Source organism: Apiospora aurea (genome assembly GCF_038362705.1).
Source record: "Apiospora aurea strain CBS 24483 chromosome Unknown utg000008l_segment0_segment0, whole genome shotgun sequence".
NCBI classification, from domain to species: Eukaryota; Fungi; Ascomycota; class Sordariomycetes; order Amphisphaeriales; family Apiosporaceae; genus Apiospora; species Apiospora aurea.
Genome location: NW_027117395.1, coordinates 665499 through 679420, shown reverse-complemented (window position 1 = coordinate 679420; position 13922 = coordinate 665499). Strand labels below are relative to the sequence as shown.

Sequence of the window (13922 nt, the reverse complement as noted above, 5' to 3'; positions counted from 1 at the left end):
TATCACCCCCAACTGGTTTGGCTAACATTTACCGATGCTCTTCTAGTGTTTCTTGGATACTCTGCCGACCGTCCCTCACCCCGAGCCAATCACACCGCTGTCCGACTCCCTCCTTGTATCCGGCCTGTTTACCTCCTTTCCGAAATTACCTACACCCGTTCTCACGTGATCGGTGGCGACCACACGATGTTGCATCAAATATAAACTACGCGACGAACTCCGAGCCACCTTCTTCGAAACGAGCAATGCGATCCGACCCTCCCCTTTATATAATAAATACCAGTTATTCATCCTTCTCAGCAAAGTACCAACTGCACCTGAGTCTCCCAAGCCCAGCATACATGCCATCCACCTGGGTCTTTCTTCAGGTGGAATACATTGCATTCGGCCCTCACGTGGCTGGTCTGCACTGCCCCATTTCTAGAATGCCGTCCTCGCTCGTCGCCTCCTCACTCGTCGCCTCCTCACTCGTCGCTTCCTTTCCCACTCGTCGCTTCCTTTCCCACTCGTCGCTTCCTTTCCCACTCGTCGCTTCCTTTCCCACTCGTCGCTTCCAATAATGAAGAAAGACTCTACCTACACGACTGGCTGGCTGCCTCCTGTCTGTTTTCAACCCAGCGTTTTCCTGACCGGCAAAGTCTATGAGTCTGGCCGACCTTCCCTGCGGCCCTTGCCACGGCCTTGAGGTATAGCCCATTATCTTGGCTTTTAACGAAAGCTTTGTTGGCGTCGGCAGGTGCTTCGGATAATAACAGACAGAAACACCTCTATGCCTTGCACACTGTGAATACTAGAGACCAGTACTAAGCACGCGTACCCAACTCAGGGGTGTTAATAAATCAACCATATCCACCAACTCGTCAACCAACCCACCAAAGCTCTTCGAGTCTTTGGATAAGCGAACCAAAATATCCTCTGATTGGTCAACTGGTTGACATAGGATTAACGCAAGAAATCTCACGATACTTCTTCGGCGCTGAACTGTGAAGGGCTCTTTCAGCTCACCATCTCCACCACCACCTTGACGATAATTCTTTGGTGTTTGTGTCCCTTTTCAGTCCACCATCACCATGAGGCCCGGCCCATGCCTTCTATATCGCAACACATTTCTTTAATCGCCTTGCACATGCGAGAATATTAGATGCTGGTACAAGGCATCAACTGCCTAACCCTTATGCCTTCCGCATTGTGACATGACATTGTGGGTATTAAACATTGATACAAAGGACCGATCTGCCTACCTCCGTGCCTTCCGCGTCGTGAATTCTGGTTTGCAGTTCCAATATTCGCTCTCCATCAGGACATTATCGCCAAGCCTCTCCAAACTCCGGTCGCTCCTTCCCCGGTCGCTTCTTCCCTGGTGACTCCTCCCCGCTTAATCCGTCTCCTGGTACTCCGTCTCTGATCACTCTTACTCCTTCTCGAACCCGGACCCGAGCCGGAGCCCAAGCGGGAACCCAAGCCAGAGCCCAAGTCGGAGCCGGAGCCCGAACCCGAACCCGTACCCTACCCGGAACCTGACACCGAACCTGATCCCGAACCTGATCCCAAACCTGTACCCTATCCGGAACCTAAACCTTACCCGGAACCTGAACCCGAACCCGAACCCGAATCCAACTTCTGCTACCCGCTCTCCGTTAAAAACAAATAACTATCGTGAATGCTCCCCAAGTCTAAGGGGAGAGTTGATTCTCACAACATATATACCGATGTACTATTTGGGTCATTATGGGTGCATCGGCTTTTGTCCTAATGGTATATTGAATAGGTTATGAGCCCGGTGAGCGTTTGCTCTGTACTTTACATAGCCTCCCGACTTCCGTAGCCACTCGTTCAAACCCCGTCGTAGGCAGCATTTCATAGGTAGATATTATCATTATATAGACCTATTCAATGGGAGTGTACAGGGCCTGACCTAGAGAGCCAGAGTCAGAGGAAGCATAGTCTCGTGAGCACTTTTAGGGGGATCGCCACTAGGTGACGATTAGGGGAGAGTTAGTTCTAATAAGACATATATCTATGTACTATTGAGTCATTGTCAGTGCATTAGCTTTTGTCCCTGTGGTATGTTCAACACTGACTTGCTCTTTCCGCTTCCTGCTCTCCGCTAAAGAAATATCGTGAACCCGCCCCAGACCTTTCACTTCCTGCTCTCCGTCAAAGAAATATCGTGAACCCACCCTAGACGTCTCACTTCCGGCTCTCCGTCAAGTATTCCCTGTGAACCCTCCCCAGGTCTAACCCGCTCTTTCCACTTCCTACTCTCCCCCAAAAAGACATCGTGAACCCTTCCCAAGCCGGAACTTCACTTCACCGCTCGCTCTTTGCCCAAATATCGTCATCTACTGCCACCAAATTTAGTTATGATTCCTAACACCCGTTCACCGCCAAAAACTCATCGTGAACCCTCTCTAAGTCTTACCTGCTCTTTCTAATTCCTGCTCTCCGCCGCAAAATCATCGTGAACCTTCCCCGAGCCGTAACTTCACTTCACCACCCGCTCTCAACCAAAACATCGTCATCTACTGCCACCAAACTCGGTTGTGATTTCTGATACCTACCCACCGCCAAAGAATCATCGTCAGATCTCTCCAAGCCTTAGCGGAATAATCACCAGTCATCCCGTTAGCCGCAACTTCTATGATTTACCGTGTTCCCTTCTAATACCCGCTCACCGCCAGAGAATCATCGTCAACTCTCTTTAAGTCTGCAGTTCCCGCTTTCCGCCAAAAATTTATCGTTAGGTCTCTGCAAGTCCACACTTTCCGCTCTCCGGCAAAAAATCATCGTCAAGTCTCACCAAACCTGCACTTTCCGCTCTCCGCCAAAAAATCATCGTCAAACCGCTCCAAGCCTTAGCGGAATAATCACTGGCCATCACATCAACCACAACTTCCATTGCCTGTGGTGTTCTTTCGTCAACCTCCCACCATATATCCAGGTCTTCACACGCAAGGTAAGCAATTTGGCCATCAAATATTCCAGGTAAGCCTCACTGTTTATCCATATATACTCAACACTACCCTTCCACCGTCATTCATTTTATTTTCCATAAAGGCCTTTCGGTAAGGGACTCTGTGATCTTTTTTCTCAACACCAAATTTCACTCTTCATCGTCATTCCCTTCCATTTCGAGAACCTGTTTTAGGTCGGCATCCTCTGATATATTTCACCAAGTCCTCACCTAATACTCGGCTGTCCACACGCAAGGTAAGGAACTTCATCTTCAAATATTCTGGCGGACCTTACAGCTTGTTTCTCATCGTCATCCTTCCATCTCGATTTGTTTTGTTTTTCACAAGGCTGTTTTGGCCTCAGAACCAGTCATCTTGTTCGTCAATACCAATCTCTTCCCTTCACCCTCCTTCACTCCCATTTCAACAATCTGTTTTTGTTTCGGTATCCTTTGACATTTCCATTCAGCCCTTACACTCACCAAGTACTGACGCCCATCAAGTCCATCAAGTCCTGACGCTCATCGAGTCCTGACGCTCATCAAGCTCTCACGCTCATCAAGATCTCACACTCATCAGTCACCATGTCTGCTTCTGTAAGTATCCCTATCTCCATCATATACTGGCGCACGGACCATGCCCTCGATTCTATACTCGTCACCGACCAGCCAACCCTGTCATATACTCGCTTTCGGACTCAGCGTATAGTCGCCCACCGAGTATATTTCGAGATACTTGAACTCCCTTCCCAACCTATATTTGGTACTGATAGCTGATATGTCACTTGACTTGCAGGACTCTAACAACTTCCCCATCGTCCGCATGGTCCCTACCGGCTCCACCTGCAAGCCGGAGCCGGAGCCTGGCTTGAACGCTGACCAATTCTACGCCATCAACGGTCATATATTCAAGGACTTCCGCATCGGCGATGATATGATGTTGTCACGCAAGTAAGTAACCCAAGGGAGGATAGATCGCCGACTGGTTTGAAGAAACTATTTGAGTCCATCGGAGGGGGGATCGCCGAAGCCATAATCGAGATCTAACCGGGGCGGCTTTTTACGCATTTCTTAGCGAGAAGGTTTAACTAATAGATTTGGTTTTTCACTTAGGGAAACCGTTGTCATTACCGTCGGAGGGAACCACATCAACGTCCACCGTGAGCTCCTGGCCGGCTGTCATGCCTTCCACGTCGCCTTCACCCTCAACATGCTGGAGAACAAGAACAATCACTATGTTGTCCAGTATGAGCTGGAGAACGAGACCAACAGCCAGTTCGAGCTCCAAGCCCACATAATCCTCTTCCTGGTCCTGTACGGTGCAACCAAGCTTCCGGAGGACCAGTACAACTTCCGCGGCTCCGCTGGTCCAATCCTTGTACGTGCACTTGCCCTCGCCGAGTACCGAATGGCAGAGGATTACGTCAACGACCGCCTCAACACCATGATCACCAAGCACTTCAACCGCTTGACGGACTGGAAGACCACGATCCCCTGCATGGACAACTCTCTCCAGATGGAACTGCACCGAGGCTACCTGATGGAGATCAACGACACGTTCATCGCGTACAAGTGCTCGAACATCCGGGACCGCCGCTTCCCGGAGCGTGCGTTCGGCAACTTGATCGCACTCCACTGCCCCGCCCGCGCCTGGGAGACGTTCCAGTCGCAAGTTGACGAGGACCTGGCCCGCCGCGTCGCCACTGCTGCCATGTACATGTTCGGCCGCCTGCACATCAGTGGCGAAGTCTTTGAGCGAACCACGTTCAGCAATGCGGACCTCTCACTCTTCCGATTCCCCCAGTGAAAAGGTCGACAGCTTGTGTTGTGTGTCCGCCTGCTTGGAAGAAAGATTGGTAATTGCAAAGTCGAAAAGGTTTCAGGGATTCAAGGGTTTTGATTTTTCTTTTTTTTCATTGGCGTTTTAGGGTAATAGGGTAAATCAATCGTCTGGCATGTATACAGGACGAAAATCAATTGAGACAAACAATATGGCATCTGGCATTTGGTCTTCTTACTATGCACCGTGACTATGATAGTGAGCTGCAGTCTTCCGCACCGTAACTTGTTGGCTTTCCCTTTCCTTTTGCCTTTTGACTGATATTGAAAACACACAGCCCGTACACTTGTAGGTTGCAGTCGACACTCACTGGACCTGCTGGCATTAGCAGGCCAGCACGCGGCCTTTCATATCATTGAAATTCGTCGTGGGAGTACCAAAAGGCCGTTCGGGTGTGTTTTAAGGATTGCGTATTGCTGATCAACCTATCCCATGGAACATCGCCTCGAAGCTTTCTGATATACCTCTTGGGGCCACTTGCAGACTGACCGCCCAAGTCCGATTTTCCTGCCCTGCTATAATACTGGCAGGCCAGCCGTAGCAAAATACTCAAAATAAAGCAGAATAATTGTCCGCGTCACGGATCAACTCTGTTTCAAACAAAACACAACGGCCAAGGAACGCATACTGACTCCATATTAAGCTGGATTCAATAGCTAAAGCACGTGTGTCTGCTCCATTTCAAACGAAAGCCAACGAGCGAGGAATACGTAATCACTCCATTCAAACCGGATTTCAACGGCGCCCCTTCCCCTCGTCGACGGCAACCCCTCCTTCCCTCGTCGACCCCGTCGCCAGGCCTTCCTTCCCTCGTCGGTGATATTGCCCTTCTCCCACGTCGACGCCGTCACCCCTTTCCCTTATCGACGCCAACACACGCCCTCCGTCTCCGGCTACCTGCAATAGCTTGACCACGTACAGCGGATCTAGCTTGTACGGGGCACCCAGATCGAGGCATGTGATCCCCTTTTCTTCCCCTTGAAACTTAATCGGTACTATGAATAATACGAAGCGTACTACGATAATACAACTTGCCGAAGAAAGCGGAATATTTGCGGAAGAATGTCGAAAAAGAATTAGTTATTCGCCGAAAAATAGCGAAAAACAATCTATATTCGCCGAAAAAATGTCGAAGAAAGCTAAATATTCGGCGAAGAATACCGAAGAAATTCAGCGTGTTTGCTACCCGATAAGGATATTTAAGCCATCGCCCACCTCAATAAGCCAAATACTATACTTGCAAAGACTAGCTCTATCAAAGGCATACTGCTCGAATAGCCAGAGGATTCATAGTCTCGGAGAAACAAAGAGACACCCTAGGAGGGTCAAAGCTGATAGGAGAGTTAGCTTCATTGCGACTATCGTGTGAGCCCAGCGCCCTTCAGGCCACAGCGAATAGTGTCACCAGGGGTGAAACGTCGCTTCCCACCCATGAGGCTGTATGTGGAAGTCTCTCATGGCCAACACCATTTGGGGATCCCTTCGACCAACGATATCGCCGCAACACACGACCTAACAACACCGCGATTATCTCTGCCGCCATCCCGAGGTGTTCCTTGATTGCCTCCATCAATGATTCCTTCGAGCTCTCCTTTGTCTCAACACGCTGTTGAGGGCATGTTGAACCACAAGAGCTCGGATAACTGAGACCACACAGGCACAATTGACATTCCCCCTTTTCACTGGATAGGAGGAGATTGGTTGATCTCAAACTCCAGAGGCCAGGTTCTGTGTAACATGGACTACAGGAGTTGGGCTCAACAGTGCCATGTTCATCTGTGATTCACCAGTTGATTCACAATGTCACATGTCAACCGACATATCAAGGGGAATGTACGGTTCGTCCGATGTATTGTATTCCATAGCCACCTATCATCCCATCTGCAAGGCAAGTGGTCACCTGGGGAAGAGCAAGTCGCCAACCGACCAGTCATCATTATCTTTTACTAGAGGCTCGTCGCTTCCCCTAAACCGTCGCTTCCTTTAAATTATCGCTTGCCTGGAACCGTCCCTTTAACGTCGCTTCTACATCATCGCTTTCCTTCAATCGTCGCTTCCACATTGTTGCTTCCTTTCAAATGTCATTTCTGTATCGTCGCTTCCTCTACATCATCGCTTCTACATCGTCACTTCCTCTGGTCCTTCGCTTCTGCATCGTCGCTTCCTTAAACTTTCAATCTATTAAAATAATAGAGAGCCTTTATCAACTGTTGTCACCGACACCATCCGACCCCAACATCTACTTTCCACCCGGCCCCCGAGAATCATTATAATACTTTTCGTCTGATCTCCAGGCCAAGCGAGTGCTTTGAGAAGGAAGGAAGTGCCATCATTCCACTCGAGTTACATATTGTCAACAGCAGTACATGGGTCTTATCGTTTTCATGCTCGGTACAAGCTAATCTCCATGGGTGCACATATGCCGTCATGCCCCTATCCTCGTGATAAGCAGGCCACTGTTGATGATAGAGTATCGACACCGCAGTTGATACAACCGGAACCTCGTGGCTGTCTACGGTATGAGGGTCCAGGCCGGGTGGCGCGAGCACAGCGTGGCTAAACCCCATCAATACTTACTACTGGCGAATCCCGCCCTGGGAGTCCACCAAATCAGATCACTTCACAATGTTTTAGGCCAGGGAGCCAAAGATGGAAAGCAAGTCAGACCCAGATGACTCGGCGCCCGGTGACGTGACCTCCAGCTCTATGACTAACGAAGGGCCAGTGTCGCCATCAGCGTGAATACTGTAGCAGCGATAGGGGTCTGAGCTCAGGGATAGATGGCACGTGCATACGAGAGGTCTGTGTCGGGATTGAGCCAGCCTGTCACTTCGACTCAGTTCGATGACCAATACATGCCTTTCCTTATCATTCGTGGGGTGTTATCTAAATAGAAGGCTACTTGCTATCAAGGAAAGTCAACACTTTGATCAGCGAGTGCTGACCACAGTGCAGCACGGGTTATACTTTTGACTACTCGTCGCTTCCTGTAGGTCATGCTCTTACTCGTCGCTTCCTTTATTTTCACTAGTCGTCGCTTCCTGTATTGTTACTAGTCGTCGCTTCCTGTATTCCATGTTACTACTCGTCGCTTCCTCGGCAACTTGCTTTCAACCAAGGAAGACCTTCCAGGCTCACATAGGTGAGCTGGAAACTACGTAATTCTGTGGCACATAATCAAATACTGGCAGTTACTGATGCATCTGACGAAAGGTGAGATATTAGCCACCTTACACTTCATAATGGTTTTAAACAGGTTATCATTTTGAGTCTAGTCGTTCGTCCTGTCAGTCTGGTGACGCCCCTAGGCAGGCCTGGAACTGAGAACTACATACGGCCTTGTCTTTCATACCTTTCTTCCGACTTACAGGCTAGGTGGTGCTTTGTGATGGAGCGAAGACAGTATTCGAGCCGTCGCTTCCTTGAAATGTGGTTGCACTATTTGCTATGGAGGTCTTGCCTTGCTCACATTGCTGAACAGAGAAGCACGTGCATTTTCGCACTTTCCTACATCGACGAGCATACATCAGACAAAGGGTGAGATACCAAGCACTTGAAACTTCGTAACTTCCTTGGAAAGGTCATCGTTTTTTAGCCAAGTGGACTCGCGCCCTCAACTTGATGATGTCCTCAGACATGATTGGACGTCCCTGCCAAGTCGGCAATTACCGACTTGATAATGAGTCACATGTGTGAGCAGTAATAAACTTGGAAACGGCCATGGTTGGCAATGGTGACATGGTGGAACTAAGCATACGAGCTGAGTCTGATCTGGAAGGAAGGAACGAAAGTGCACAAGACAAAAAAGGAATCGACGAAGATCAGACGAAATAGAGTATACATTGTCATATGGGCGCTTCAAGGCAACCACGATCAAGCACTTGGTACCAGCACAGAGACTGCTCTCTCATATCAGACGTCTATACCAACTCAGCAACTACTCTAACCATATTGAATTCCACTGTGAGTAGAAGGAACAAATAAAAAAGCACACGGAAAAAGGGGAAGCGACAGAGATCGGACGAAATAGAGTATACAACTTCAAATTGGCTTTTCGAAGGCAACGACGATCGAGCATAGGTACTTCCACAACTATGGTTCTTTGGGATTATGCAAACCAAGCCAGACACTCCACACACTTATATCAGATTGCATTTATGAGCTGTCATGAACGAGCACAAGGCCATGATTCAGAATAGATGGTAGAAGAAACCCGGTATGCGACTTGAAGCTGGTCCGGACAGGCGGAAAGAACGAGCATTTGGTGAAAAGGAGCCAAGATCAGACGAAACCGCGCATATACGGAATGAACGAGGAACAGGAAACCACGACGGACAGCTCGGCTTACTAGGAGTTCTGAGAACAACGACTCTCCAAGCTTTCATTCAGCTTGTGATACAGCTAGAGAGAGTATCCAACAGGGTGGTTGGCTTGGGGAGGAGGAAGGAACGAGCACAGAATAGAAAGGGAATCGACGAAGATCGGACGAAACTGTGAATATACGGCATTAACGAAGAAAAGAAAGCAACGACGGATAGCTAAATCTGAGTGGAACTTCCGCAAGGACGAGTCCTCAGTCTTTCGATTCCACTTGGGATACATTGAAATAGTATCTAACGAGGTGTCTATTGTTGTTGAGTTATCAGTTTAGGAGTATACCGACCTCAAACTGGTCAACACTAGTGTGAAGAAAACCACTGGAGGTTCATGGCGACTGCTCTTTGCCACCATCCCAAGTTTGGGATATGTATCCCAGTATGGCGTAAGACCAAGTATAAAGTGCAAGAAGATGGTTATATGTCGGTGGAGGCTACACACTCACCCACTGTCATTGTAGGAAGGGCGAGCTGAGCAAGTGAAATATCGGACGAACATCTTTGTCTTGAATATCTCACCCGGTAAGTTCGGACGAAGCAGAGGACTACTATGGGAAAGAGCGAGTGTAATAGTGCTCATGAAGTTCGGACGAAAGGACTTGGGGAAGCCGACTGGGTGGCTGTATCTAACTTCGCCCTTGACCAATATCTTTACTACTGGCATCCAGATTCCTTACTCACTTTGGTGTTATGCTTCGACCCTCCCAAGGGGGTATCTGGGTTTACACTTGTAGCCATGGGCAGTATCATGATCAGGGTATACAGCTTCATATATACCGTACAACTGTCCAGACTTGGACCTGGCGTCAGGCCATTGTACTACTTTGAGATGGCTTCATGTAGGGTGTGATACAGCACCAAATTTCAAGATTGCAGGCAACAGTCGCTTTTGATGCCATTAAGCGTTTGCTACGAAAATAGTCTGGTCTGATCATTTCGTCGCATGAGGCCCTATAACCATGCCTCCCCTAAGCCATGTTGCCGAGAATGCGTCACGGGAATGGTGATTATCGGGTCAGGGTATGGTCGGAATGGCGACATAACCTGGTGGTGTCTTGCTACTGGTACTGCGACCAATCGACCTTCCTCAGCCTTCTCAAACCCAGGACGCTCTCGTTTCTGGCAGACGTTGATACCCTCGCCGTCTCATTCTCCATCATAATCTCGTCATGAAGTGACAGCCTTGTACTTGTCGCAACAGCGGCTCCTTTAATCCGTACCCAGCTTCCACAGGCCATCGCCCAGACAATGCGCCTCCTCAATGACGGGCCCCTTGCCCTTCTCCTTGACGACCTTGGTGCTCTCGACCAAGATCCCGACAGCGCACGCCTCGAGCTTTCCCTCGGCCGTAACGACGACCGGCTCGCCCTTCTCGAGCTCACGGCTCCAGTGGCCCTCCTCGTCGAGGCCCTCGGGCTCGCCGCCCTTGCCGCTGGGCAGGCGGCCGCCGGGGCTCGTGAGCCCGGGCGCCATGAGGGTGGCGCCGGAGAGGACGAAGCGGATGGCGCCGCGGTCGATGCGTATGCTCGGGAAGGCGGCGGGGAAGCGGTGGACGAGCTTGAGGTGCGGCAGCAGGACGTCGGACTTGTCGTGCTGGAAGAAGAGCGGCTCGCCCTCGAGCACGTACAGGGTGCAGCGGTCGGGCAGCTTCATGGCCTCGAGTGAGCCCTTCTTGGGCAGCAGCTCGTCGACGACATGCTCGAGGAGCGGGTACGTCGTCAGGAGAGACTGGCGCAGCGCGCGTTGCACGCTCGATTTTAGCTTGGACTTGGGCGCCGTGGGGAGTCTGTAGCAAGAGGGAAGGGAAAATTCCGACGTTAGCTGGGGGCGCTGTCCTTCGAGGTTTGCAGGGTAGGGGAAGGGGGGGGGTTGAGGGATCTCTGATAGAGGGAGATAGAGCTTCTTACTCTTTCTTGAACATTTTGGCGGCAATTGACGAGACTCTGTACGGTCGCGTCGCGTGGGTTTGTTGGGTATATGTACAGAGAAGTTGGTATGTCGAGTAGGATAGCAGCTCCCAAAGTTCAATGGAGGGGCACCTGGAACGACGTGCCCCGCAATCCATCTTGACGCTTGGGGAGGGGCACACAGAAGCTGCGGCCTCATTCCGCGCCCACTAGAGAGAGAGAGAGATACAGATCACCAGAGGCCTCCTTGTACGCATTCAATAGAAGTACATCAAATAGAACATCACGATAAGAGGAGAAGTAATGTTTGATCAATGGTATCGTGATCTCATTGCTCGTCTCAGTCGACTAAAATACTAAGCTAAAGCCGGCTCTGCCGTGGTCGAATGCTACGTGTGTCACTCCATTCCCATGGCATGAAGTAGAGGGAGACAATCTCCGGCGTGCATCTTCGAGTGCTTCCGGCACCCACACAAGTTGCTTAACCGTGTTGGACATGGCTGACGGTGCCGTCCTCCTTCACGTGTACATTGAGACGCTCCGGCTTGAAATCCTTAGTGACCATCATGCCGGGCTCAATGACGCGGCACTCCTGAGGGAGATCCTTCTTGCAGAAGTTCTACAACACCGAAAGTTAGGCCTGCGGGATGTCCTCGTGGGATGCGATACCATGGGAGAGAGAAAGAGTGCAAACTTACGACCTCGCTGTGGGCCTCGTCAGACACCTTCTTTCCGACCAGCTTGTTGGTCCATTCCTCGGTCTTGTCACCCGAGGTGGAGGAGATTCCGGGAACGACGAGAGGCATGTTGAGTGATGTTTGGTTTGGTCTTGGTGAGCGATAGTTCTTCTGTCTTGCGGTTTGCAGGTGCTGTAGATTCTTGATGAAGGGTTGCAGAGAAGATGAAGTCCAAGACTGAGTGAGGATACTCTCTTCTTTTAACAAGAGTTCGAAACTGGGACGTTGGCACGTTGCCGCATCGCTGATGACGTATGTTGTTTCCTAACCTTACCTGGTAGGTTAGGCGGCTTGCGCAGCTTCCATCAATCTAGGCCTTTGACATTATCACGTGTGCGTGCCCGCTTAACCACGGCCAAACCAGAGCTTCAATACCGACATCGAATCGAGGTGATACGACATGCAACATGGTCGCTTGCCAACTGGGCAAATCATATCTCCGAGAACTCGATCGAGCACTGGCGTCTATCTACAGGCTGGCAGGGCAGACTGAATTGAGCATTACCGACCATCCATGTCACTATCAGATCGGTACGTGCATCTAGATTGATTGTTATTGGCCTCCCAGCCACTCGAGCACATACCCTGCGTATATCCCGGTCAAGAATGAAACGGGTTTTTATTTCATATGACCTACATATAAGTACGAGTTATACACAGCGCGAATAAGCAAGTCAGAATGAACGACACGACCCCACGGTGTGTTGTTGGTTCGGTGGGTGCGCGCACACCTACTTTCATGGAAACTAAGAAGCCGGCTGTGGCAATCGACAACTCGTACCACAACGGAACCCGTTCAGTTGACACGGATGGCGGGAGGTTGAAACACAACTGGTCAATCGATCTGATCTCAGTCGCATCAGTGTTTGATAATGCCAGCTCAGCGCAGAACCGAGTGTAGGACAGAGGCAGGCTGTGTACGATGTAAGCGACATTGGTTGATCTCTTCCATCGTGAAAGCTTATGCCGTGCGAAGGTGCTGAGCCTGCTTACCTACTGCCTCACAGACTCAGCCACATCTTTTTCAACAAACTCCACTGTCCAGGGACGGGGGCGCCTTGCTGCTACGCTACTACGCTACCCCCTATCTGGCTGTCTGGATTCTGCCTATCTCCCCGACCCCCGACCGAGCACCGCTGCTGCTTGCTAACTCCTAGACTCGCGGCCAGGCGGTCTAGCCCAGAACTAGCTAGGCTGCTAGGGCCAAAACATGGCTGAAAGATTGCCTTCCCGGCGCCATGCTGCCACGGAAGGTTAACTGGGGAAACCCCCAGTGCTTAAAACACCACCCCTATTTCTGGGCAAGTTCGGCTGGCAGGTAGATAGATGTCTTGTCAAATCGGTAGCAGCAGTGACGATCGTTGTTGACAATTGGGAACGGAACTGACAGACCAGACATACATACATCCATACCGCCACACTTCCATAATAAAATATACGAGACAGGTTCGAATGCATGCAACTAAAAATAAGCAACGCCGCAGATTGGCCTCCCGTGGCAGAATCCCCATCGCAATCTGGCGGTCTTTTGCTGGTTGTCAGTCTTCATCAGAGTCTTTCAGGAGCACACGTCGAGCACTGCCTCATTTCCGGCTAGATCCAATGCAGGCGCCTCCACTTCATCTGCTGGAGCGGCGGAGCCTGCAGGAGAGAATAGGCCCAATTGGCAGCGCCAGCACGAGCCTTAAAGGCATTAGCCCCAATATGGGATGGGGTTGAGATGGAGCAGGGGCACTTGTCATAAGGACGGGAACCAACTGGGATTCGCCAGCCAATCGAATCAGCACAAAGAAAAGGCCTTCTTCTCCTGAAGCGATACTGCGATACTGCATATCCAAAGTATACTCCCAGTACAGCAATGCGGCGTCGGGTACATGGGCAGCCTCTCTGCCTGCCTGCCTCTCTGCCTCTCTGCCTGTCTGCCTGAGCCTGAGCCTGAGCCTGAGCCCCGTGGCAGCCCCGCCTCCCAAGACCTGCATGAGCACTTCTGCAGTGCTTCGTTCGCTAGGTTCGCTACGACCTGTAGGGTCTGGATGGGAATACTACTGTAGTAGAACTGGAACGAACTGGGACCGGGTAGGGACTGGGTTTGCTTGGTTTGCTTCGCTC

General features: G+C 50.5%; 3 protein-coding genes across 3 annotated transcripts; all 3 read right to left on the bottom strand.

The window, feature by feature from the left end:
• Positions 1–4058: 4058 nt before the first annotated feature.
• PG986_011692 (uncharacterized protein) lies at positions 4059–5118 on the bottom strand (the record flags this gene model as incomplete). Its single annotated transcript, XM_066847914.1, has 2 exons — positions 4059–4682; positions 5104–5118. The coding sequence occupies 2 exons, from the start codon at positions 5116–5118 to the stop codon at positions 4059–4061; spliced, it is 639 nt and encodes a 212-aa protein (XP_066694610.1).
• Positions 5119–10378: 5260 nt separating this feature from the next.
• PG986_011691 (PUA domain-containing protein) lies at positions 10379–11090 on the bottom strand (the record flags this gene model as incomplete). The annotated part of the gene is made up of 2 exons (XM_066847913.1): positions 10379–10955; positions 11077–11090. 2 exons carry the CDS (start codon positions 11088–11090, stop codon positions 10379–10381), a joined length of 591 nt encoding a protein of 196 aa, XP_066694609.1.
• Positions 11091–11557: 467 nt separating this feature from the next.
• Positions 11558–11882, bottom strand: PG986_011690 (uncharacterized protein; the record flags this gene model as incomplete). Its single annotated transcript, XM_066847912.1, has 2 exons — positions 11558–11695; positions 11775–11882. 2 exons carry the CDS (start codon positions 11880–11882, stop codon positions 11558–11560), a joined length of 246 nt encoding a protein of 81 aa, XP_066694608.1.
• Between the last annotated feature and the right edge of the window lie 2040 nt (positions 11883–13922).